We start from the raw sequence: 25,164 nt of genomic DNA, 5'->3' as shown, positions 1-25,164 counted from the left end.
AACTGCTTGCTGTTGATGTAGAATCCTTAAGTTACCTGCTACAAAACCCCTGGAGAAATTTTGACTAAAATGAAATGTCTGTGGGCTTATCCAAGAGAGATGCGTGAAAAGCAATGAAAATGTGATTGGTGAAGATACTGAAAGTAAAATTAATTCTTACAAGTTTATTTTCAAGTCAGGTATCTTCTAGGGCTTTTACCTTCCACATGGTTTTACAATCTAGACTACCAGCCTTTTCCTCCTACTTGGTCTTACATTGAAACACAAATTAAACGATGGGCCTCATTAGACGGAAGGCTTAACCACATGCTTAAAACCTCCTACAGATACACTGAGTTACTGACAGCAACTACCTAAGCAGACAAGGAATATATATCTAGCTGAAGACGTAGGAAAAGGAGACATCTACTCAAATGCAAATTCTCAGTACCAGTAATAGAATTTCTGCTCATTCCCCTGCTGTCCGGACAGTTAACACTTCAGCACTTTTCAACTATTGCAAGAGAACATATTTTCTTACTTGTTCCTTTTACCACCAATACAACTATTCTGTCCACAGTTACCCCGAGAAAAATAGAAAAAAACCCCACCACTCCTCAGAATGTAACTTTTATATCAAGGGTTGGCAGAACAGCTCTACCTGTAAAAAGCTCTGTAGGTATCTGGAGTTTGTGTGATGGTCTACATCACCGGGCTGCCTAACTCCCCAGTCAGGCCAGAACTCCAACTGCATAAAAGCAGTTTAGGGAGCAAAGCGCAGGAGAGATTCCACCTTGGACACAAGAAGAAACCAGGTCTCATATTTGACATTGATTCTGCCAAATCAGGGATTTCAGTCAGTTTCTTTATGAGTGTAAGTTAGCTGACATCACAAAACCCCCACAAGACATACTGCCTTATCAACATTTAGTTTCCTCACACAAATCGTGCCTGTATATTCTAATGATTAGGGGAAAGATAATTTTTTTCTCTCTTTTGGGGAAAAACCCAACTGACACTGCCATAACTTATGAGACTCCTATTAATGATTAACTCCATTTTTTCTTCCCCCATTTTGCCTTCCTACCCTTGTCCTTGTTTGATTCAAATCTTTTGCTGTCTAACTAAGAATACCAACTTAGCATGATTAATCCTGCACCGTTCGTAAGATGTCACCACATGACCTTCTTTCCATATTTAGTGTTATACGCAATTATTTGGAGATATTTAACAATACTTTACAGCTTGTCAGTTTATTTGCAGTCAACATATGGTAAATCAAGTAATTCCCTAGACTCTAGATCGGCAAATCTGTCAAAGGTTCCCCAGTGGTATATAGTTTCACTCTGATGATAATCTGTGAAGTTCACATGGTTTTCTCACCTCTAGCCATCTGAGACAGAACTGAATTTCAGACATGAGCTATTACACTTGACTTTGTATTTCTTTTACATTAGAAGACCACAGCAGCCCTTTCTAAAATCATATCCTTACGATACCATTTATCATGACTATTAAGTAAATGCAATTTAAAGAAAATTAGATTAGGTACACTATAAAGTGCCATCTTCATGTGAAACAGCTCTGGAACTGCAGATGGAGGTGTGTAGCTGGTCCATATACCCATCCCCCCAATTTAAAAATTGGCCTGGAAAATCTAAAAGTCTATACAGTTTCCTAAACTATGTCGTTATAAAAGAGGAGACACCAATGTAATTCAAAGCCCTGTGAAAAAGTTGAATAAGTTTTCCACGTAACTGATGCAGAGATGAATCTTACAACACCTGGAGAAGCAAAGGTAAAAGACTCTTGTGGCCTCTGTAAGCCTGCTGTGGCCTGTCAGCCTGCTGTATGGATCTTAAGTAATAACCATTTTAACAGGCTTTGTCAGGTTTGGTCTTGGAGGTGGGAAGCAGGACTTTCAGGGCAGTGAAAAGGACAAAATTACAGCAATACCAATGATTTTTTTTTTAGTCCCCAAACCCATTTCTTAGTGTAATCTGCAACACATAGTATTACTTTGTGTGCATGTGAAAAAGCAACCTGGTAACCATTCTACCATTTGTGAGCATGTATAAATAACATGGACAAACAAAATTATTAGTTGAGAAAATATCATACTCCCTTCTTGGTATCACCTCCACCTTTACACTGCTGCTGCACTCCTGCCTGGATTCACAGCCGCAGCAAGCTCCCTCCAAGCTGTGTGTGATAACACAAGTTTTTCAGAGGGACAAGTCCCTCGAGAGAGGGAGTTGCTGGGAATTACATGGCTTTCCCCCCAAAAATATGAGTGAGAAGATGAAATACCAAAATTAAAGTGATAAAGCCAGTAAGATCCTTCCCTGCACTCTAGCAGCCTGCATAAAAATTTATGTATGCAGATAAACTAACAGTGTTATCAAACTCTTAATTTTTCCCAATGGTATTCCAAAGAAACATAAGAACCAATAATACTCATAGATAATAAATTAAGATAAAATATATAGCCATATGAATATTTTGTTGTAAATTTTCTCTATTTTTTGGAAACATTTTTAAAGTCTGTGTTATACTGTACATTTCTTTCCGCCAAGATTCTGCATGTGAAACAAATTTAATACAGTCCAAACCTTTATCTAGACCTTACAATTTTCATAAGGAAGGAGGAGCCAAAAATTTAATTTACACTTAGAAACTTCCCTATATGGTTTTTCAACCATTGAAGAAAAAGCAGAAAAATCATGTCAACTCATATTTAAAGGGATGACAGTCACTAATATATTTGGCTAGAAGAGACAGCAGTGTACATGCTAATAATTTAAGCCATTAATTTAGCTTGTGCTAGAAGATGACAGCCTTCTCTTCACGCTGTGCTAGACGAATAATGAATGATATGCTCCCAAGGCAACTTTAATTTTTAAAGCTAATACTGATAGTTACTCACCCATGCCTGATACTTAGAGGTAAACGTGATGCTACAGACTGATACCTTTATCAAAGTATTCACAAAACAAAGCCAATGAACCATTCAGCCCCTCGGTACTACAGAGATGGTTCTTATAGCAGAATTCTGCTCAGTTTTACACTGACGCTCACTGTGTTGGGATAAAACTGCCGCAGGTTTGCAACCGTGGTACCACTCGGCCCTTATGGTCCCCCACCCTCTGTAGGCTTCCACAGGTACCAATTGAAGTTGTTCCTTCCAGTAATTCACAGATTCTTAAACCAATCTCCTGAAATCAGGCAGAACAAGCAAGGGACCCTGCCTTTGCAAAGAAACACTGGTGAAAGCTAGTAACTTCCTCTGAGATGGCGCTGCATACTCCTCCTTGGGGTTTCGAGCACTGTATTTACAGACACCAAGCTGAAGCACTCCAAACCAGCAAAGGCTGCAGGACTGCTCCCTGCAGCCAACCATCAGCTCCGGACGTGAGCTTGAGAGTACTGCAAAAGAAACCGACGGTTGTTTTGTTGTTTAAAGAAAAAGAAAGAAAAAGACATTAAAACAAATTAGGCCTCAATTCTTGGAACACAATTTTAAAGAAAAATTTTTGTTTGCAAAATGCACCATTTCACATAGAAGTTCTGGAAGATTAACAGCGAAGACAATGAAAAGCCATAGCTTTTCATTAGCTGTAGCATTTCATAGCCATAGGAGAAGCATAGTTAGGAATTTTAGACATAGGCATGCTATACTCCACATTACACAAATAAGCCATCAGCCTTTTGCCAACTTTCACAATTTGCCATGAAGCTCACCCAGCAGATGGTGCTTCAGACGAGCCCGCTTCGGTACGCAGCAGCAGTCTTCTGCAGCAAGGCGCTCAGCCATCATGGCAAACAAATGTCTCGAACTCAGCCCTTGTGGGAACCCATTACACCAACCTGACCACTCTCAAATTAGTGATGGCTTTTGACTCCTTAGCAGTCCAACAGTCATGCAAAATCATCTCCCACCTAAATCTCCATTATTCAGAATTTTCCCAATTTTCCAATAGATTATTATGGCCTTTGAAAGTAAATGAAATCAAATGCCAAGTGGAATCCAAACCCAAAAATGTTCCCCTTCAAATTCTGGATCCAAGTGGACACTCTGGCTCAAACATGGAGATGACATTTGGTAGACATGCAAGTAGAAAGGCTTGTTCAAACAAAGGAAAGTTGTGTCTTTGAAAGCAGATGCCATAATTATGTTGTTGTTCTTGCATTTGACCTAAAAGGGGCAGCAGATTGTCCCATTTAAGAAATTCATGCCAACACTTGCTTCTATTGCTGGCAAACCTTCAACTAAAATGCTGAGAATTAAAACCTTCCACCCCAATGATTCCAGGCTGTCGGTGTTTTCATCCTTGTCTATATGCTGCTTTAAAGACAAACAGTATTATGCTTAAACCAAGCAGTGAAAGACAAGATTTCTGTTTGTGCTGATATATCAAAGTAAAACAAGAAAATTGTACAGATAACGTAACTGAACCAACCATGGAATTTTTATCAAATTCATCAATTATTAAAGTAATGACGACTGTGCTTCTAGAATTGTTCTTAGTTTTCAGATCCTAAGTTGACACTGAAGAACTAGTCATACCACATTTTAATTTTACCAAAGACTAGTAGTCATGTGCCATTCTCACAAAGAAACTTGTTAGACTTCAACCTGGGTAAGTGACATGAGAAGATACAGCTTTCCATGCCCATTAAATCTGAGGCTAACAGAGCCCAAAAAAATGTAATTGTGGTGGTGAATTTTATACATACATCTATTCTGGAAAGGGATTACAAAGCAGCCAAATGTATTTTCTGTTTTAAGCAGATGACATATACTGTGATTTACATAATATAGCCAGGAAGCACAAGCTGACGTTTATAGATGGGTATCCAACATGAATAACTGTTATTTCTTTCCTAATTCCATTTCTTTTGCATTAAGTCAGCAAGAAAAATCCCACCACAGGTACATTACATGCTTGATATGCAATACTAGCAATCTCAGTCAAGAAGGATTAGAGAAAGTCACAGGTAAAGTCCTGTCCACCAGGAGTTACTAGAAAGAGTTCCCAATAATGAGATACCTGCTCAGATAATCTCTCAGATATTGGTTGGTAAATATCGTCAGTTTACAGTGGGAAGAAGAACATTCAACAGATGCATTTTCCCTTCTTTTCATGATGTTTCAGCATATGCTTAGGGACAACACCAAGTTTTGCAGGGAAGGATGGATATTATTTCCTAATAGGCCATCTTTAAATTGGGAGCAAGTAAACAGAATCGAGAAACCAATTAATTGCTGGAAGCAGAAAGTTATTCAAAGAAAGAAATGAAAATTTATATTGCAGCATTTGCTTTTCCAACTCCTTCAGTCAGGGCAGGAAAGGATGATTCAGCTGTTAAACCCTCCCTCAAGTCCTCAGTTCTGGAAGCCAGAATGGTTGGAGACATATAGAAACAGGGATGGAAGGTCAGTTGTGAAATCCGTACCAACTGTAGCACCTCCCAGAGGCAGGAGGAACTGGGAGGCATGCCGGCCTTCCTTCTTTCCGTGTGTGCAAGTCTGCCGACTGTCCCTTCAAACAGCAACCACATGCAGCACCGACTTAATGGGTCAAATGACTAGAAACCAGGCCCTCTCAGGCTTGTATCCTGGCCTGTGAGCCGTAACAGGAGTGCAACATTCACAGAAGGTGACAGTCAGATCTCAGCGATAGTGGCATTTCTGAAGATGAGATGCCATAGTTTTGCAGAGTGAGAACTGATGATAAAAGCAACCATAAAGTAACTGTGTGAATCACTGAGAAGTGCTCTGAGAAGAGATTTTGACCTTTGGAACAGTCAGAAAAGCAGAAGAAATATCAGTAAGGTAAAAGTAAGCAGTTTTGCCAGTTAAAATAATACAGAGCTGCATTGTATTTATCCAGAATGTTCAGTTTTTCTTTGTCAAAGGAGACTATTTAAGAGGGGGAACTGATTTAGCAGTCTGGGTGCTGGTTGTTACTGAGTAGAACAGGAAGACGACTGCCACCCTACATTTTATTCTTCTCCAACTTCTATCGCCCAACCAGCCGGGAGGATAATAGAACAACAATACAGGTTTGACAAAAGCACAACTGTCTTGTAACTGTGGACTACACCAAAATCATCAAGGAAGAAAAACAGCCAACAATTTAGACTGGGCTCACACACTCCCTGGAAGAGAATCTGTCCTTATTAGCACCTTTATAAACTCCCTTTTCCAAAGGGAGTTATGTAGAGGGTGGACTATGGTTACTGAAAGAAATTGTCATTCATGGTTTGTCTGTATGTGTGTCCTTAAAAAGTTGGCTGAACTCTGGAAGGTGTGCAGAACAAGCTCTTCCAGCATTATACCGCATGCTTACACAGCCCAACGGCATCACAGCTGACATGGGATATTCCCGTACTTTTCCATTTGTTTGCTAATTGCTCTGCTGAACCGTCAAACACAGAGTTTCTCTCGGAAGAGACTGGAAGACCTCAAAGCCTGGCATGGATGGCTCCAGGGCGTTCCTTTGTAATTTCACATCATCTTTAGCATACCGGCTCGCCTCTGACGCCTGTGCTAATGGACAAACGAACTGTCGTAAAGTCACCAATGCATGGAAGCATGCTTTTCATATGTAGCACCAACAGATACCACTAGTCAAAAATTTTCAACCATCTCTATACAGTTTGTCCCAATAACAAAGTCCCAAAGTCCCTTAAATAACAAGTCCCAAATATTTTGCCTCCTGAACCTTATTCTTCCTGACAGAAGCCAAAGGCTTCTCTCCGGACAGGTTAGCCTCTGACAGAGAGTTCATTGAGGAACCTGGTCCTTACTCAATTGGTAATGCAGCAAGGAGCATACAGAAAATAGCTGCGACTTTTCTTGTAAAAACTACTGTTTGGTTTGGCCCTCCCCAGTCCCATTCTTTACAGAATAGGCTTGTTCACCAGCTCCCAAGGAATGCTCCTGCCTTCAGACTGACAGCAGAAAATACACAGTCCTACAAACAGAAGATCCACCTCGTTGAAAAGGGAAAGAAATATAAGAAATACTTGAAATTCTTCAGATTCTTCACCAGCAATTCTCTTTCTAATCAGGAGGCAGTTACTAATGAAGAGAGAAGAGTATTCAGATCTACCAGCTTCTCTGTGTCACACAAAGAACTCCTTGTAAATAGCACAGAATATATACATATAAACATAAATCTAGATCAGATAGTATGTTCTCACTCTGGACTGCAGCACCTGTTCAGGTAAATATACAGAACTGCATCTTCTTTCACTTCTATATTGATAAAATGTAAGTGCAAAATACAGTTTAAAGGAAGTTTAGGGACAGTAAAAGTGATTACCTCAGTCGGTTGGTATAGGTATCTACACAAGTCTTCATTTTAGCCAACAAAGTCCCAACAGAAGCTTGTGACTCCAACTGTTCTTCTTCCTCTTCACTGTTTTCTCCCGACAGAGGAAGCAGCAATGGTACCATCGACGTGCAGGATGCAATAGCACGGAGTAATTCCAGCAGGGCTCGGTAAAGGGGAACGTGTCGGGCCATATCCAAAACTAAGAGAGAAAAACAGTTAACAAAAATTACTAAAATTGAAAATGACCCTTCCGCTCTTAGTACAGATATTTTAAATAGGGAAGCTATTTAATAAGTATTAAAATATTAATGACATTTAATGATAAAATACAGTATTTTATAATACCAATTTATAAGTTACGTTTTGATGGACTTGTCCAGAAAAAATTGGATAAGATACCTGAAAGCAAAGGTTAGCAAAAGACACAAGACGACAAAAGTGCTAACAGGGAACAGAACAGGATTATCACACGCTATATTAATTTCTAGTAGCTTAATATACAATCCTGGCTCAAGTTGTATGCCAACAGTAATCGCAAACAAATATCTATGGAGGAAAAATTGTAACCTATGGTGCAGCAGGGTAGCGTTTGCTGATTCTGAAAGCATAAGCATTAATAAAGATTTTCATATCACCCATCACCCACTACTTATAGTTCTCTTCTCATTTAGGAAAATTTGTCTGCATTATTGCAGGAATATTTATGGTCATGAAATAAATGACGTTATCCACCGCAAAGCCTAGCTCGCTTTTTTTCATGAAGAAAGTATCATTTTAAAAAACATCACGCATTCTTCAGAGCATGCAAAGGCTCTGAAGAAGATGCAAATTTTATCTGCATAGATAAATAAGCATAGATTAATAAGAATATATATTAGGTAGGCAAACCTCACTGTCTTAGCCTTGCTCAGTGTGATGTATATGTATTATAGAAGTAACTGTGAGTAGAATGTAGATACCGGCTTCTCTGACTAGGAAAGAGAGAAAAAGACACACAATTCTAACGGATTCTCTAACACCACATTGTTTATTTTCCTTTTCCACTTGCTTGGACAAATATGTAATGGATGTCATTTCAACTGACTTGGTATCATTAATAGAAATCCTGAAAATGGAGCAATACACAGATACTTTAACACAGCTGCTTCCTCTGTCCCTAGGACATGCTATTTTTAACCTAGCTGCAGAAAAAAAATTGCTCTAGTTCTAAGTATTTACAAATGGCTGAGTTTATGATAAGTTTATGCTTTTTCCAGCACCATCTCCCCAAACAAAAAGCCCCTGACAACTCGCATCAGGACAGAACAAAGCATAGAACAACTCTTTAATGTTTCATTTAGCACATCTCGCCCTCCAAGCTAAAGCATACCACAAATTTTCACATCCCCTCACCAAACCCTTAGCTCTAAATACAGCACAATGGGACAGTATAAATAGCCAAGCAAAATTCAACAAGCAGATTTATCCAGGTCTAAAGCTGGATTTACCTCTACCAAGAGTTCTTTGATCAACAGCTTGCTATTCATAGTTTGAAACTATTACAATGGCACAAACTCTTAATTGGGTGAACTTCTGTTGTGTTGAACAGGAAGAAAATTTACTGAAACAAAGCAGTAATCTGTCAGGTCTGGTATTTATAGTATCATGGCTCTAAAAATATCCTGTGTCAAAATATTCCATATATTTAGAGCAAACTCCATTGAATTTAAACACTGGCATTAAGAAAACCAGTTTCAATTATCTGTCAATTCTTACTCTTTATTGATCTATCTATCTATCAATTGCTTATGCTTAGTCTCTAGTCAACAATGATTGCCCACAGAAAAATCCCCACGTGTAAAATGGCCTTAAAATAAACGCAAACAGATCTCATGATGATGTGTGAATAAGGAAAAAAAAAAAAGGGGGGGGGGGGAAACGAGTGTGGGGGGAAAGCAGAGCAAAAGAAAGGGAGAAAGGGAGACCATAAATCCCCGTAGTGTAGACCTCACCAGAAACCACCTCCCACCTGTAGTGCTTAAGATCAAACAGTTCTTCAGTTAAATCAATAGCTGTTTATTATGAAGATAGTGAGTGAAGGAGAGATATGACCTCTTAGATAACCATTTCACTTCTGGAAAGATCTTATTTATTTATTTTTACCATGAAATATTCATAAGGCCAGAATATATAATTGCAAATCCTTCAATGCTTGCTTGCCCTCTCCTTTGCTAAATGGATACTTAAATTCAAAATTACTGTCAGGAGGGAAACTGAACTGACGTAACTTTAAAATGGGAATGTTTTCCAGAAAGATAGGAGACATTTTCTGGTTTTAGCAGATGCAACTCACTTGCACTGCTCTGCAACTGTTCCCATGTGAAACAAATGAAATGCATTCACTTGGTTTCAATTTAAACAGTCTTTCAGGGAACAACTACCAATTTCTTTTTCCTTAATGCTAGACACTTCTGAACTCAGTTTCTTGATATCATTATGTGTCTTACACTATTTTAGTCCAAGGCCTTTATTATACTTACTATGGATTATGACCCGCGCAAGTATGTTTGTCCAAAATGCCAGAATTCTCCCCCATCCCCAATCTAAATCCTAAAAATGTTTATCAAGACTGGATATATGGACAAGTATCAGAAAAACTTGCTGTAAAGAACTCAAAACTGACAAATTACTGTTTATTACCTTTATTTGGCAGTTCATCTGCTCCTTGTGCTTTCAGCTGAAAGAGGATGCCAAATTGACTACAGTATATGTTTTCTACAGATACAGCTCTGCTTTCTGAAATAGGTTAAGACGACTTGAGCTTTTTTTCAATCTCTATATTTACATGTAATTAGACATTCCAAATTGGATAACGCTCAGTTTTTAAGGCACTACGTTTAAGCCGCTATGACCACAAGACACTCCTTTTTAAAATAAACCCCTGGCCCAGATCTACTGTTTGCTAACCCGTTCATGTCCTCCTGGTGTGGCCGGCTGCAGCTACAGATGTCCTAACAGCACCCTTCTGGACTGACAGAGGCTTAGCAAGTCCAGCAGCGTTCCAACTGGAGCCTCAGTGCTCAAGCTGTACCACTCAGACTCCGTCACCACCTTTACCGATTTCAGTGCTTGCAGCATATTTAGTTAGTTGGGATTTACGATAGACATCTTCCCTTTAGGTATTGTTATGTATATATTTGAGGAGAGTATTTCAGAAATATAAATGACACAGCTTTGTCCTGTAACAAAATCCTTTAAGGGAGTGAATTAAAATACTAAAAACACAAAGAAAAATTTAAAATACAAATTGCAAATTAATGAATCTTATTTCCATCAAATAGAAGCAATGGAATCTTTGGACTATCGTGCTAACACACAAGTCTTACCAACTAAGACGCCAGCAATTTGGATTTTAAGCAAATATAAACTTCAATGAAGAACAAGCGTTAAAAGTAATCCACTGCTGTCTTCAAAGTTGGGAACAAAGTTGGAACTTTTTTCTGCCTGACCAAATTGGGCAACACAGGTCTGGCATAACATTTTACTCAAAGTAGCTTTTTGTGTAGGAAAGAAAATCCAACCATCGCAAAATAGAAACAAATACTTTTGCTAGCAGCAGAGCTATAATTTCAATAGCAATAGCACATCTTAAGTATATCAGAATTTTTTTTTTATATGTGTACTTCATTCGTATAAGAAGGTACTAACAACATTTGAGTTCTATGGGCATGCACATAAGCACACCAAACTGCAAATACACAGCATTCCTAAGAAAATGAAAACAGAAGATTAACATTCTTGGCTTTATAAAAATGACAAGATGGATATATTATCCAGGATTCTCCATTATCCCAAAGTCAAAAAAGTTTATTTAATAATGACAAATATCTTTTCCAAACAGCTCAATTTGGTGCTCTCAGACTCCCACACTGAGTATGCCTGGGCTGTCCTGGCTGTTAGGCACGCGCAAACTGTGGGGTCTTTCACATCTGTCCATTTCCGCGTGTTTGTGCTCCCCAATTCTACGGGGCAGTGAACTGCTGAGGAAGGTCCGACCCCCTGTACCAGGGACCAGTTCAGAAGGTCCTCCTTGTTGACTCAAACAGAAATGCTGCCCGAGAGAGCCTATCTGAACATTTACTAGGTTTCCAGAGTATTTCTTCAAATGGCTACTGTATGCCACATACTTACATCAAAAGAGAGGTGAAGATTAAATTATTTTATTACTAGACTCAGAGCAGGGATTTGCACTCGGTTTTTATCCTGCTTCCTTCTCTGCCTTAAACAGGGCCGGCAGGACAGGGCTGCCGGGCGACAGCATTGCTGTCTCAGAAAAGGCTCCAAAACCAGTGCCTGGAACGTGGCTTTTGCACCGCCTGACCCAGCCTGCTTCCCCCGCAAGCTTCCTATGTGTTTCTCAACTTGCATGCAGTAAATACGCATCAAGGCCTCGCCTTTTGTCTCTATCAGCAGTTAACCAGTTCAAACAGTGGAGCGTGAAGCAGAGCACAAGCTAAAAACTGCTGCCGAGCCTGAAGCGCGAGCAGCCAGCTGCAGGAGACCGGTAACACAGTCCCTCACCGGTGGCTGGGAGGTGGCTGACACAGCCCCGGGCGAGGGAGCAGGGCCGGGAGGTGACAGAGAGCAGGAGGGCAACACCACCGCGGCGTGGGAGGCAAGACACGACAGCAGCTCTTGAAGGCTGGAACCCCAGTGCTGCCACAGACAGCTGCCTTAAAGGATAACAACAGCAGCACCTTTATTACCGTCTTTGTTTTATTAATTGCAGGGGTTATGAGTTTTAGAAGGATGAGTGGACATGTCCAAAAAACAGGCCCATGTCTTACTGTCCTTGATATTTAGCGAGGAAGTTCACTGTAGCCTTTCTGGACAATAGGCAGCATGCGCATATATACTCACAATTCACATCAAAAAAGTGTCTTTGGTCTAAATGTATTCTGTTGCATTTATGAGAAGCAGAAATCTCAGCAAGATCACTGCATACTAAGATAGGTAAGGGATGGCAAACACCTGGAAAACATCTCATGGTTTAGTGGCATAAAGTCTCGTCTCTCCCATGCCTTTGCGTAATAAAGGTCAAGTTTTACTGGAATGACTACAATTCAGTTAGCCTCTTGCCACACTGCTTGCAATTTAGAAAGACACTGAAGGATAAACAGGTAAAAAATAGACATTTCATAAAACCGTATCTCACTTATATGCTAATAACAAGCAGTTCTGATTTGGGGTGGTGGTGGAGGGAAGGAGTCTGACTGAAGTTATAGAACTTAAAAAGATTTAAAAGTCTTTAAAGGCTTAAAAGAAGTCTTGACTTTCAGAAACTGCTGAGCATCCTGTCTTTTGAAAACGGCAGTCTTTCACAAATGCCTGAAGGTCATGAGATATTAAGGCACTGACCACATTCTTGAAAAATTCTAGTCACAGCCTACTTATTCCTGGGAAACAACTGCTTACCATTCAAAGATTGTGTGTGTGTGATTTCAAAACATTTCAATTGCTTTCCACACATCTATATATTCATCACCAAAATAGATCTTTTTCTTAAAAAAAACCTAAGACTACCCATATGCAATTACAACCTTAATATAATAAAAAAGCATATGAAGGCAGGTAGTTTCATAGGATCAAGGTATCACCTTAAATTGCATATATATCTGTAACACGGTAATGGCCCAATGGAGTCTAATACTCCCTTGCTTTCTTTTAATATTATACAATATTCAAACAAAGAATAGCCAGGCCTAATGGCCCATTAAATAGATAGTACTGAACAGCGATAAATTTTTTTTGCAATTCATTTAACATCCTCAGTACAACTTAACTGGCTATGAATAAGATTATGAAACTTATTTCTATTGCAAAGGATACTTAAAACGTATCACAAAGAATATGCACATTTATTTTAAAAAAAGGAAATTATTAATATAGCATATATCCATTATATCCAAGAATCTTCACACTTTACAGCAGATTAAAGAAACAAATAGAGAAGAATAATTTGTAAGAAAATTATGAAAAGTTGCATCTAATGTGAAGGCCTTCCCACTGTGATTCTCATGGTGACCAAACGAGGAATTCCTACCCCAAAGAGCTTACAAACTTGATGTAAAATAAAAGAAAACAGACACTTAAGGAAAAAAAAAACCCCACCCAAACATGTTTACTAGTTTTACATATATCACATCACCAGATGCATACACTCCCTGCTTCTGCACTGTAAGAATAGCTGTATATAGATGCTCTCAAGGTATCTCCTGTACGTGATTTCTCATTTACTAGACTCATTTCATTTCAAGACTTCTTCTTGAACTTCAGTTATTTTAGAGGCCCATGGAAGTATGACTTTTTCAAACTGTTCTTTCTTACATGCAATTTCTTTTTACTTCTGACCAATACATGACTGACTTTCTGCCCTTGCTGAAAGAAAGAAGGGTGTGCTGGCAGCCACAGCAGAAAGCACCACTGGAAACACTTTCCAAATTACAGCCATTTTATTTGTTTTTGCAGAGAGATCTGCCACTGCAAACAAGAGAGGGATAGTCGTGAATGGACAATTAAAAGGAAATAACTAAAAAGAAAATTCTCTCTCTGGAGAGAATGCACCTCTGAAAACAAGAAATGTAAATTTAAACAAAAAATTTCTTGCAAATGGCTACAAGTGTGGCTTACATTTAATAGATCAGAAGAGGGGGAAAAAACAGGTTAAAACATGAAATGAACAAATTGATCTCTACAATCAAAGATGAAGTAGAATTCTGATTTTAAGATTACACTCTCATCTCCCATTCAGGCCAAAAGGCCTTGTTCTTGTGTGCGGTAGAGTTTCCAGCGACCCAAGAGACTCCTTCAAGCCTCATTTCTTATTTTGTTTTGGATCTATTTTTCTCCTATTTCAATAAGACTTTGTATCTTCCTGGAAAGATGATGGTTGTATTTTGTTAAGTATTTGTCCAGAAGTAGACATCAAATCCTGCCTCTGTTTTAAGTAACGTGAAAGAAAACCACAGGCAGTTATGTAGACCAGCTATATTATAAAACTGTTCTATTCACATCATGCACAAATGCTCAAAATTTACTAGTATATCCAAACCTCCCCTGCAAAACCCCAAGAAAATACCTTTGTATTCCAAGTAATTTATTTTTTCTTTTATAGTAATAAAGTTTAAAGGACATTGGTCCCATCAATTTAAGAAGCTAAAAGTAAAATAAGACATTCTCATTACTATGCTACGTACTAAAAAGTTTTAAGTCCAATGCTAAGATCACGACTGGAGTACCACACACACCTGCCACTATATTTTTCTTTCTTATTTTGTTCTACCTTTTTTTATCTCCAAATAATTTAAAAATTAAGAGTTCAGCTTAAAGTTCTGTCAATTTTACGCCATTTCTAAAACACGCTTAGTAATTACTAAGGACATATTTTTGATGCCTTAGTATGGTATTCACAAACATAAAACTCACAGCCATGGTTAAATTAAAGACTTCAGGATCTCATTATCATATTAAAGACTCTCATTAGCTACAAACGCCGCTGTTCAAAAAAGCCACACAAAGGATACACTCATTTTGTATTTTTAATTAAAATCTTCAGACACAGTCCAGTAGCCACAGATACTGCCAAGCATGAGTGAGACACACTGTCTTTCCGATAGGGCCACACATCCTTTTTCTAAATATTTTAAAACTGGAGCCATTGCTCAGTCCCCCTTTACTGCATCTTTGCAAACATATGATCTATGAATGCAGTCCACGCTGCAGGCAATAGTGTCAGTTCCAAATGTATCATGCTCTACTGCCTCTTGATTTTCTGTTTCAGAATCAACCCAGGGCAAGCCTCTTTTATAATAGGCCTAATTAACACCCTGTGTTCTGCTCTGTTTTGATAGGAAAAAAGATTGCCTACAGAGTGTTTCGAAATCAGATCTCTTTAAGAAAAGATTAGCCTTCCAGTAAAAATAGAACAAAAGCCTTCTAAATATTGTAATCGTGCTATTTTTATTATTATATAATAATATATTATTATTATTATTGCTAATTTAATTAGCTTGACTTTTTCTTCACTTTTCTTTATGGGAATATTATAAGCATTTTCACAGTACCATTTTGAGTATCAGAAAAAGTGGCATCAGAAAAGACTAGTCCCCTGGCATAATGAAGCAGAAGGACGGGTTAAGGTCCTTTACAGGTCACGAGTTACAAATCCTCTGTCAGAGCAATAAAACAATGCAAGAAGGGTGGGCCTCTGAATTCAACATGTACAGTGTCAGGCTCCAAGTTGATTGTATCAGGAATAGTGTGGCCAGCAGGAGTAGGGAAGTGATCGTGCCCCTGTACTCAGCACTGGTGAGGCCGCACCTTGAATCCTGTGTTCAGTTTTGGGCCCCTCACTACAAGAAGGATGCTGAGGTGCTGGAGTGTGTCCAGAGAAGGGCAACAAAGCTGTGAGGGGTCTGGAGCACAAGTCTTATGAGGAGCGGCTGAGGGAACTGGGGTTGTTTAGTCTGGAGAAGAGGAGGCTGAGGGGAGACCTTATCGCTCTCTACAACTACCTGAAAGGGGGTTGTGGCGACGAGGGTGTTGGTCTCTTCTCCCAAGTAACCAGCGATAGGACAAGAGGAAATGGCCTCAAGTTGCACCAGGGGAGGTTTAGATTGGATATTAGGAAAAATTTCTTTACTGAGAGAGTGGTCAGGCATTGGAACAGGCTCAGGGAGGTGGTGGAGTCGCCATCTCTGGAAGTGTTCAAAAAACGTGTGGATGTGGCGCTTCAGGACATGGTTTAGGGGACATGGTGGCGCTGGATAAATGGTTGGACTTGATGATCTTGAAGGTCCTTTCCAACCTAGTGATTCTGTGATTATTATTGTTCACATAAAGCCTTAAAATTTTGCTCTTCTGATGTCAGCAGTGAGCCCATTAGCACTCAAAAAAAAAAAAAAGGGCAAAAAACCAAGAGCAAATGTTAGAAAAGGTGATGAGAAATCAGAAATTACTTAATGAGATTTCATCAATCATTAGCGCCACTTCAACACGATGTGCGTTTTTCCCCCTTCTCAAAGGGGCAGGAGAGAACTGGAAAAGGGACGAGAGAAAGGCGACTAAACAACCCAAGGTATGGAATGAGCTGCTGTACTATCTAAAATGAAATAAACTAAAACTTTGCAGCCTCAGTGAGTAATGAAGTATATGATAAAGGGTTTTTTTAATTATGAGCGGTAAAAAAAGTGAATAGGACTGATCAATGCATTCAAAGGACTGGGCACACCATTAGAAGAAATAGTGCCACTTGTAAAAGCACATACGCTACACAGCACAGCACATCACATCGTTGTTAAGCTTCGGAAAAGCACAGCACTAAATGCTGGGGCAGTAAATATTGGTGCAAGTTTAAAAGTAATTAGGTAATTTCATGTAAAAACAGGCCATCAAGGGCTAATAACTGAGGAGACACCACCCCTGGCCATATACCAGGGTAGCATCTGTATGTCAGCCCCATTCCCATATTCTCCACAGGTATCTGTTATTGTCCACTACAGGTAATAAAGTAATGGGTAACAACCTTGGTCTGTCTTGGCTTTGCTATTCTTACAAGTGTCTTCTAGGAAACTTGGGAAAAAAGTAACAGTTTAACTGCAATATAAAAGGAAAACTGTGTATTTCAATTATAGAAGCAAAATGCGTTGCTCAAGTTAGCTGGTCAGTCATCTGGAGTCAGTGTAGTAATGTGGCTCAAGGGAGCAGACTGTTGCTCTTAACTATTGCTGGTTTGCTTATTTTTAAAGAATATTTGATTTTGGTGAAGTTAAGTATTTTCAGGAAAGTTTTGTTTACACGTGAAGTTGAACAACACTTAAAAACTTGTCACAGATGTACCCATGAATCCAGATAAAACTCTTGCCAGAAAAAGCACGACGCATTATTTCATTAGGCTGGCGTGTACAGTTGAGTAAACGGACACAATTTCCTGTATTTTGAAAGGACACGCAAAATAAACCCATAGGATACCAAAGACGTAAGAAAACAAACTGAACTTTTAAACCATAAGTGACTACTAAAACCATGCATAGCCCCCAGTTTCAGAGATACTACTGTTTCCGTGCCACACTCTAGTCCCTCATAATGGGAATCCATTAGAGAGATCACTCTGCCCTTAAATAGTGCTTGAAAGAGTCTTGAGAAGGTGGACAGGTAATGAAGGGATGCTTCTTGGAGGCCACAGAGCCATCTAACACAGGGGGTGGGGAATACATAATCAAGTAAGAATAATTAATGAAAACTAAAAATGCAAAATTCTATATTCATTGGTTTTGTCTGTTTGAAAAAATGGCCCAGTAGACATCGGTGTAGAAAAGGTGTGAGCAGAGTACTGCAGAGAAGTTCATACTGCCACAGGATCCAACCCCACTGCAACTTTAAAGAATCTCTCCTCTGAAAGACTGCAGGTTTTGCCCAACATCAGTTCTTTAAAACCAATAAAATATGAAGAAACACAACTAAAGCATAAAGCTATAACCAAATCATGCTTGTGTCCAAATCTAGAAAACAAGTGTAAGGAAGTGTTAATATAAAGTTACAGGATTGCTCTACGTTACCCAAAACATAAGTAATGATATAAAGAAAGGTATAGATAAAAGAAAGATATAAAAAAAAGATCTGAAGAAAAACATAAGTCATTCAGAGACTGCATGAGAATAAAGTTGTTTGCCTGGTCAGTGGATGAAAAAAAAACTTCATTATTAATAGAACTCTTTACTATGGCATTTAACTAAGATTAAAAGGACCAGTAATTTCTATTTGAGGTAGATGTAATGAAATAAATCTAACGCTAAACAGAAGCTGGAAGTGTCAAATTAATCTTACACTTAGCCAAGAAAATGAGAAAAGTATTTTCTATAGAGAAAAAAAGACAAGATTTCAATATTCTGCAGACAAAATCTTTCTTGAAAAAGTAAAAATAAACCCAAACCAAATCAGGTGCAAGCTTGCCTACCACCTCATGTTAAGTGTCTCAAGTGCAGGAACTCCACAGAGATAAAAAGAAAGGCATGAAGCAGGATTTTTACAGAAGTTAATTTGGCTTTTATCATCCCTGCACTGGAGGAGGGAATAGTGATTTCACTATTTTTGGCAGAGGAGTGGGCAAGCAGCCATCTTGAAGTGGTCCTCAGTCTAAGCATTAGCCCTTCCAGCCCATAAAACAGTCACTAATATTTTAGAGTAAGATGGGAATTGAAAACAAGATGGAAACCTGCCATTTCATTGCACATGCTGCAGAAATTGACATGGAAATGCAAAATTAGGTAATGAAGATGTGGGGTTTTTTTTAAATCATTACTTCAGCGTATGGAAAAAGGCCAAGATTTGGGTCTTCTGTTCTTACTCTCAGCAGAGGATACCAACTGGAGTGAAAGGACGTGCGGTTCCTGTGCTTTATGGCAAACTTTCCATACGTGTGAGCACGCCCACGAGATAGTGTCCCTCAGAGGACAGAAAGGAGAATACTTAAGAATCTCACACTGCCTTAAATATCTAATTATTTTGCTTGGCCAAGATGGCAGAGCCCATGTGCATATCGGAAACAGAACCTTTACCACTTTAGTGTATTTTCTAGACAACAGTTGGTTGCTTAAAGGCTTTTGGTGAACACACGAAGTGCAGGCTGAGGCGAAAAATTCAAGCCTAGTAGCCTCCTTGAGACTAAGTTAAATGAAAGGTAACCCCTTGCACTCACTGCATATGGAAAAGGCCTTAGAGTGCAAATAGGTATGTGGTAAATTTATCCACCAGTTTAACTGAGCACCACATATGACAGGGAGAATCATTTCCATGCCCCAGACTTGTGGAATAGGTGAATTTGCACCTTCTGTGCAACCTCATGCAAGTTTCTGCATCACTTCTTAAAATGGTTCATCCTCCATTATATTAGAACATAACAACAAACTCGGAAAAAAAAATTCTTTTGCTAATGAGTGGTATTATCTTGAAGCTGTCCTCTAGAGAGGACAAGATGATATAAATACTAATCAAAAAGCTACAGTTCGTGTGTTGGAATAATCTACCATAAATTAACTCTTTCTACACTAACACCTTCAGCCACAGGGATCTGCTTCCTTTTGACTTGTACTCAGTATTATGACTACCCTCAGAGCATAGTAAGAAAGGAAATACTACGAATTGAAAGTGTCTGCATATGAATATGGGAAATGCCTGATACAGTTACAATATTTTGTTTTCAAAAACAGGAGAGAAAACAAGAACACAAAAGAAATAAAAGAGAAGTGACACCGTTACTGCCCGGAATAATGACAACCTAGGACTTGACCAAACAAATGAGACTTTCAACTGCTGAAAATGAAAGCCAGTCCTCACCTCAATGTTCCAGTAAGTTCCTCTTCAAAGGCACGCTGAGCTACATGTCTCAGCTCACAAAACTTTCCCCTGAAAGTACAGAAAGCTCTTTCTTACCTGAAATAAAAATATCTAGAACTAACCCTGGCAATCTGCTCTGTACATGAACAGGAAGAGACTGCTAGTTTGTTTGGTCAAGAAATTTTTAGCAGCTTATCCAATTGTGTTGCCACTAATTGACAAAGTCACTAATATGGAAAAAGAAAAAAAAATTGAAAATGCATTGCTTACAGTCCTTTCAGGAGTCTCTTGTGTGTACCAATAAAACATACGTGCCCCATTAGCAGTTACTGTATCTTTAGCAACAAGGACCGGGAAGGCATGAGGGTTAAAAAAAAAAGGAAAGAAGTGGATCATATATTTCTGCGATATAATATGGAACCGCAGGACATCTAGTATGGTGTCACATTATCCTCTGATGTCACATTCTCTTCGCAAAAAGGACTGAGTCTGTTGGTAATGAGAGGCATCATTTTTAAAATTAATTCTTAATGCCTCCAGTAAAATCTGTGAACGTTTGTAGCATGTGGTGCTGCATAGCAACGTATTCCAGACACCCAGCACTCACAGTCCCAGCCATAATTACCAAGCCTAAATGAAACCATTTGAGATGTACTGTCTGACTGAAGTAAAATAAGAAAAAAATGGGAGGCCCAGTAACATTTATTCTGGAAATTTTGAAAGACGAAATGTGATATCTCAAATTTTAAAGGGCTTGCTGAATGTCTTTAGCAATTACCTTCACAGGGAAAACCAGGCTAGTACTTAGGAATACCCAATCTTGTCCTACAAGCAGGGACATAGCTACCAGTTTAGGCTTCCAATTAATGAAAGGAAAAAACAGGAACTCCTGGATGGAACAATCACGGGCCTTGGCAGTAAGATAAATGGACCAGGAAAGCTTAAGGATAGGCTCCCTCCACTTTCAACAAGGCAGAAGCTTTACTGTCATGTGCCTTGAACAGTCACATCAGTCACCTGTACTGTTTTCTGTAAAGTAAACAGATATCGCAAGATAGTGACAGTCTATTGCCAGAGAGAATTTCATAGAATACTTATGGCCAAAAGTAAACACTTTCAAAGACAACAGCCCCTACCTTTTATTTCTCAAGTGAATAATTCAAAATAAACATACAGAAACTAACTTCAGGAATTAAATGAATGCCAGCTGCATCTCATGTATGATTTGTTAGCTTCTACACATCCTTCTGTCAAGGATCAGCATTTCTCTTGAAACTTATTAAAAAAAGATAACTCATTTATGGGAGGCAGGAAGGCAAACACCACAGTTCAGTTCCTTTTACATAAAACATATTACACAGTCAAGTGTAAGGCATCAAGGTCTGTCAAGAAAGTGTATCTCATGTCCTTGGCAGGCAGATATAGATACATAAGTAGTCTGTTGCTCATGCTTTCAGGACAGTCATACTATCTTCCAACCACAGAGGTCCAAAACTTTATAGTACTCTCCAGATGAGAAAGAAACCTTGTTTACTTACGTTTTCAGGATTGTCCTGTAAAGCACCTTCAGTGGCTAAGTCATAATTTGGAAAAATTTCTGTGATTTAAGGCTCATAAAAACAGGCAGACAAAAACCTCCACCTCACTCTTGATTCCAGACTACTGGTTTTCTGAAAAGTACTCTGTATTGTTCTTTGTCCTGCTGCCTAAATACGTGGGTGAGCAGCAGAAGGAAGAACAAGGTGAGATGTGAGAAGCACCACTGAAATCTAGCCTTTATCCCTCCTATTTCTCACCTGGTAATTTCTTGGCTATCTTTGCCACAAAACTCCCTTCCGTCTGGAAAATCTAACATGCACTTTAATTCATTGTGATCAAATGAGTGGTGCCAGAGGTTACAAGCTAGTCTAAAGTACGCTCTGTAGATGCAGCTGCAAAATCCACCACCAGCTGTGTAAATGAATGAAGAGCTCTCCAGTTAATGGATTTATGTTTAAAAGCCATATAAAGCAACGTGCAGTACAGAAACAGATAAGGGTTGAAGCAGAAGTTAGAGTCTCTCAGAGTCTCTCAGTGATCTTTGCAAAATAATTTTTTTGGGGGAAAAAAAAAAATTCCATTAGCTCTTTAAAGTAAACTTAAGTCTTTAAAGGACTAAGTGCTTTATCTGCCATGCAATCCAGTACCCAGTTACAAACCAAATCTAAGCTGCTTTGTTCCTCGTAACAACTAGGTTTTTAATTCTTAAAGATCTCAATGCCATGATGTTTCCATACATACTTCATAATTACTCCCTATAAATTACAAGAAATTTCTGCAACACAGTAGAGCTGGAAGGACAAACTTACAATTTGTTTCCACAAATCTTTTATATTATTAACCACTCAAAGAGATAATCGGTTCTGACATTTAAAGAAAATTTCGTTATTTTAAGTTCTACTCCAAAAGCACTATCTACTAGGAAATAGTACTTTCAAATGCTTTGAAAATATAACAGGCATATATTCACATTCTTTTGCAATAGAAAAAATGAGATTTCATGAGATAATAATTTCATCCTCTTATTCCAAAGCTGTTTCCAACTAGAAATGATAAATCAGAGGAAAGAGATATGGCAAAAGGTGCTTGGATGGTGGCATCTTTTAGGTCTGTTTGTTTTTTAAGTTCAGTCATCTGGAAACCCGTATGGGCAAGATTTGCTCTTTCTTGCAAGGTAAGATGTTTAAGGGCTTTGGAGAACGGGGAACTTGTTTTACTACTGTTGTTCTCTGAGAGCAACCCTCCTGGACTAGGATCAGTTCTCACTACCCTGCTTCCCTTTGTTTGCCCAGCAGGGACCCAATATTCACTTAAGAGACTCCTCTAACACAATAAAATTTATGAACATGACAGCTCAAAAACCTGATACTTGAAAGCCCTAATACTCCTCCAGAACCATGCAGCCTACACTCAAACCAATGTGAAGAAACAGTCCCAGATACCTGCTGTCTTTGACAAAAAAACCTCTTGAGCTGCAGAGGACAGTGCTGAATCATGACTGAAGCATTTTTAAAAGTCACTAACCGCTTTTTAAAGGTACAATACCCATACAAGAGATTTTTTTTGACAACAGTGAAGAAGAGAAAAAAAGGAAGACTGCCTGATGTTCCATGGGAGACTAGAGACTAAAGAAGGGAAAAAACCTCTAGCCTTTTTTTTCCCCCCCATCATTTCCTTCCACCATATCCAGGATGTCACCACACACAGTAGGGGCTGAAACCCTCATCTCTAACTCAGGAACATTCAGTCACCAACTTCTGAGTTGCTTCAGTTCATCAAGAAAGTGATTAAAACAGTTCCCTTCAAAACTAGTATGTGACATGTCACTCGACACCCTCCAAAAGCAGGTTGGCTCAGTTTTTCCTAAGTTATTACTCAACTGTCAAACTTACCACTTTTCTTGACAAAATACTGGTATGCATTCTGACCATATTCACAGATAATAAAGCAGTGGTTGATCTTGACTGGTGCTAAGAGAAGCTGGTGTCGAAAGGGGTGTGGCAAAAGAACTGCTACTAGTCCCTGTCTGTTTAATTAGTTTCTTAACACAGAACTATTTTAAAGCAAGTGTGAGAGAATGGAACCCGTAAATTTCTGGTAAGTGAAGACTGACAGGTGGGAACAAGCTAGAGGAACTTCTGTAGTTAGTTATGAGATAATTCTCGATTGTTCCAAGGATATTCTGGGTCGGTAACTAAGTTACAAAATCAGGCGACAATAGCCAAAAGGCATCGAAGTTCCTCAATCAAAAGGAAAACAAGATGTAGACACATAGTTGAAGTGTCAAAATCATCAAGTCAATGCTGAGATGAAATACATAAAAGATGTGTGAATGAGAATAGTAAGAAATCTAAAAGTAACTTGTGTTGCTACAAAGCATCTGACTTCCTCCTTGTTTCAACAGAAAAGTAAAAAAATACTTTGAAACGTGGCTCAAACTGGCCATGCCCATCACTGCTGGCTCAAGGGCATCACACATCAGTCTGTATCATAAAAAATAGGCTAGCAGCTCCCAGAAAGAACAGTAGTTGTGTTTAGTTCTCAGGAGAGAAAAAGAAGAAAAAAAGAAAAAAAAGGATAATGGAAGGAGCATGGATATCCACTTCCTGCTTAAGCTACGTGAACTACTTCATCTTAATTTGTGCATACTATTACATCTTCCAACAGACACAGCTTTGCTCTGTTGTTCTGCAATTCAACTGAAAAAGTGTCAGATCTCATCATAGAAGTTGTCAGAGAAAAAAAACTAGAATGCATCACCTACAGGACGCATGTGCTACTACATTTCAAGTAGTTTCCTGCATCTTAGGGAAAATGCAGAACAACTACAAGGAAAAACAGTCTTCATGGACAACTGATGTATGAATGATCTTTTGGATTTCATTACAGCATTTTAACCTGAATAGATTTTTTTAAAGTCTAGACAGCTCTTTACATTTTTCTTTCCATTTTCTCCTTCAAATTTTCCTTTATGTTCTGCTTTAACTTGCAATCTTCTTCAGAGCATTTGCTCTCTGTAAGAGCAAACAGTATCTGACTCAAAACATGCTATTTTAATGAAAAAAACACAGCATATAGAATAATCTTAGAGTACATGAAAATAAAAATTATATAAATCCATAAAAATACATGACTAAAAAGAAAACTTACACTTTGGTTAAGAGTACTTGTTCCTGGGTGTACCACATAAAACATAGCAGTAGCATATGGCAGGATAATGATCATCTAAGGATCAAGACTGTAAATCATTGAATTTATACCACAGAGTTTTTACAAGATAGCCTGGCAACTCCCTCTTGAAGTATGAATATCTTTAAAATATGACATACATTTGTATTGCCTAAGGTCTGTTCCCATGCAATACCGCTCGAACATCAGCGGTAATGAACAGAATGACCTCTAATCAACAGAATTTGTTCTTCTCTTGGGATGCTACATAAATCAGTTACCAAGGAGTTGCCAAAGTCTTACTAAGTGCTTGAAAGCTCTGCCTAGATGAAGTAACAGAATTAAATTTAGGACATTTTTGGATGACAGTGTCCAAACCTAAATGCTATGTAACCATGTAATGTTCACGCCAAAACAGGTGGTTTTATTACTGGCTTGTATAAAATGTACTCGCAGACTCTAATTTTATTTTACATAAAGTGTAAAATCTCTCACCATTTTTCCAGATATCATCACACATTATGGATAAATCAAGGCCTTTCCAAATCAACCTGTATTACTCGCTTCACTCATGTAAGAAATCTTGCATGAAATTTTCATTTCATACTGAAGATGCACTGTAGCTAAGAAGTTATTTGTAAACACCAGCTTCCACCCAACATGGATGAATTCCGCAAGTTTCCTATAACTGAGCAATGTTAAGCCTGACAACTTTTGTCTGTCTCCACCCCGTCTCAACTAGCGACTCTTTGCCCACACTGGC

The 25,164-nt window shown here is 38.6% G+C and overlaps 1 protein-coding gene across 1 annotated transcript in view; it reads right to left on the bottom strand.

The window, feature by feature from the left end:
* The window catches only part of BIRC6 (baculoviral IAP repeat containing 6), a gene marked incomplete at both ends in the record, with an annotated part of 189,330 nt that overhangs the window by 16,760 nt on the left and 147,406 nt on the right, over positions 1-25,164 (bottom strand). Inside the window, one exon of the mRNA XM_081998399.1 lies at positions 7,311-7,521. Coding sequence (XP_081854525.1) covers positions 7,311-7,521 — 211 coding nt within the window. The remainder of the gene's footprint in view (positions 1-7,310; positions 7,522-25,164) is intronic.

This window comes from Phaethon aethereus (genome assembly GCF_964289735.1).
Source record: "Phaethon aethereus genome assembly, chromosome: 3".
Classification (NCBI taxonomy): domain Eukaryota; kingdom Metazoa; phylum Chordata; class Aves; order Phaethontiformes; family Phaethontidae; genus Phaethon; species Phaethon aethereus.
Note: the sequence above shows the minus strand (reverse complement) of the source record. Positions and strands in the feature narration are given on the sequence as shown.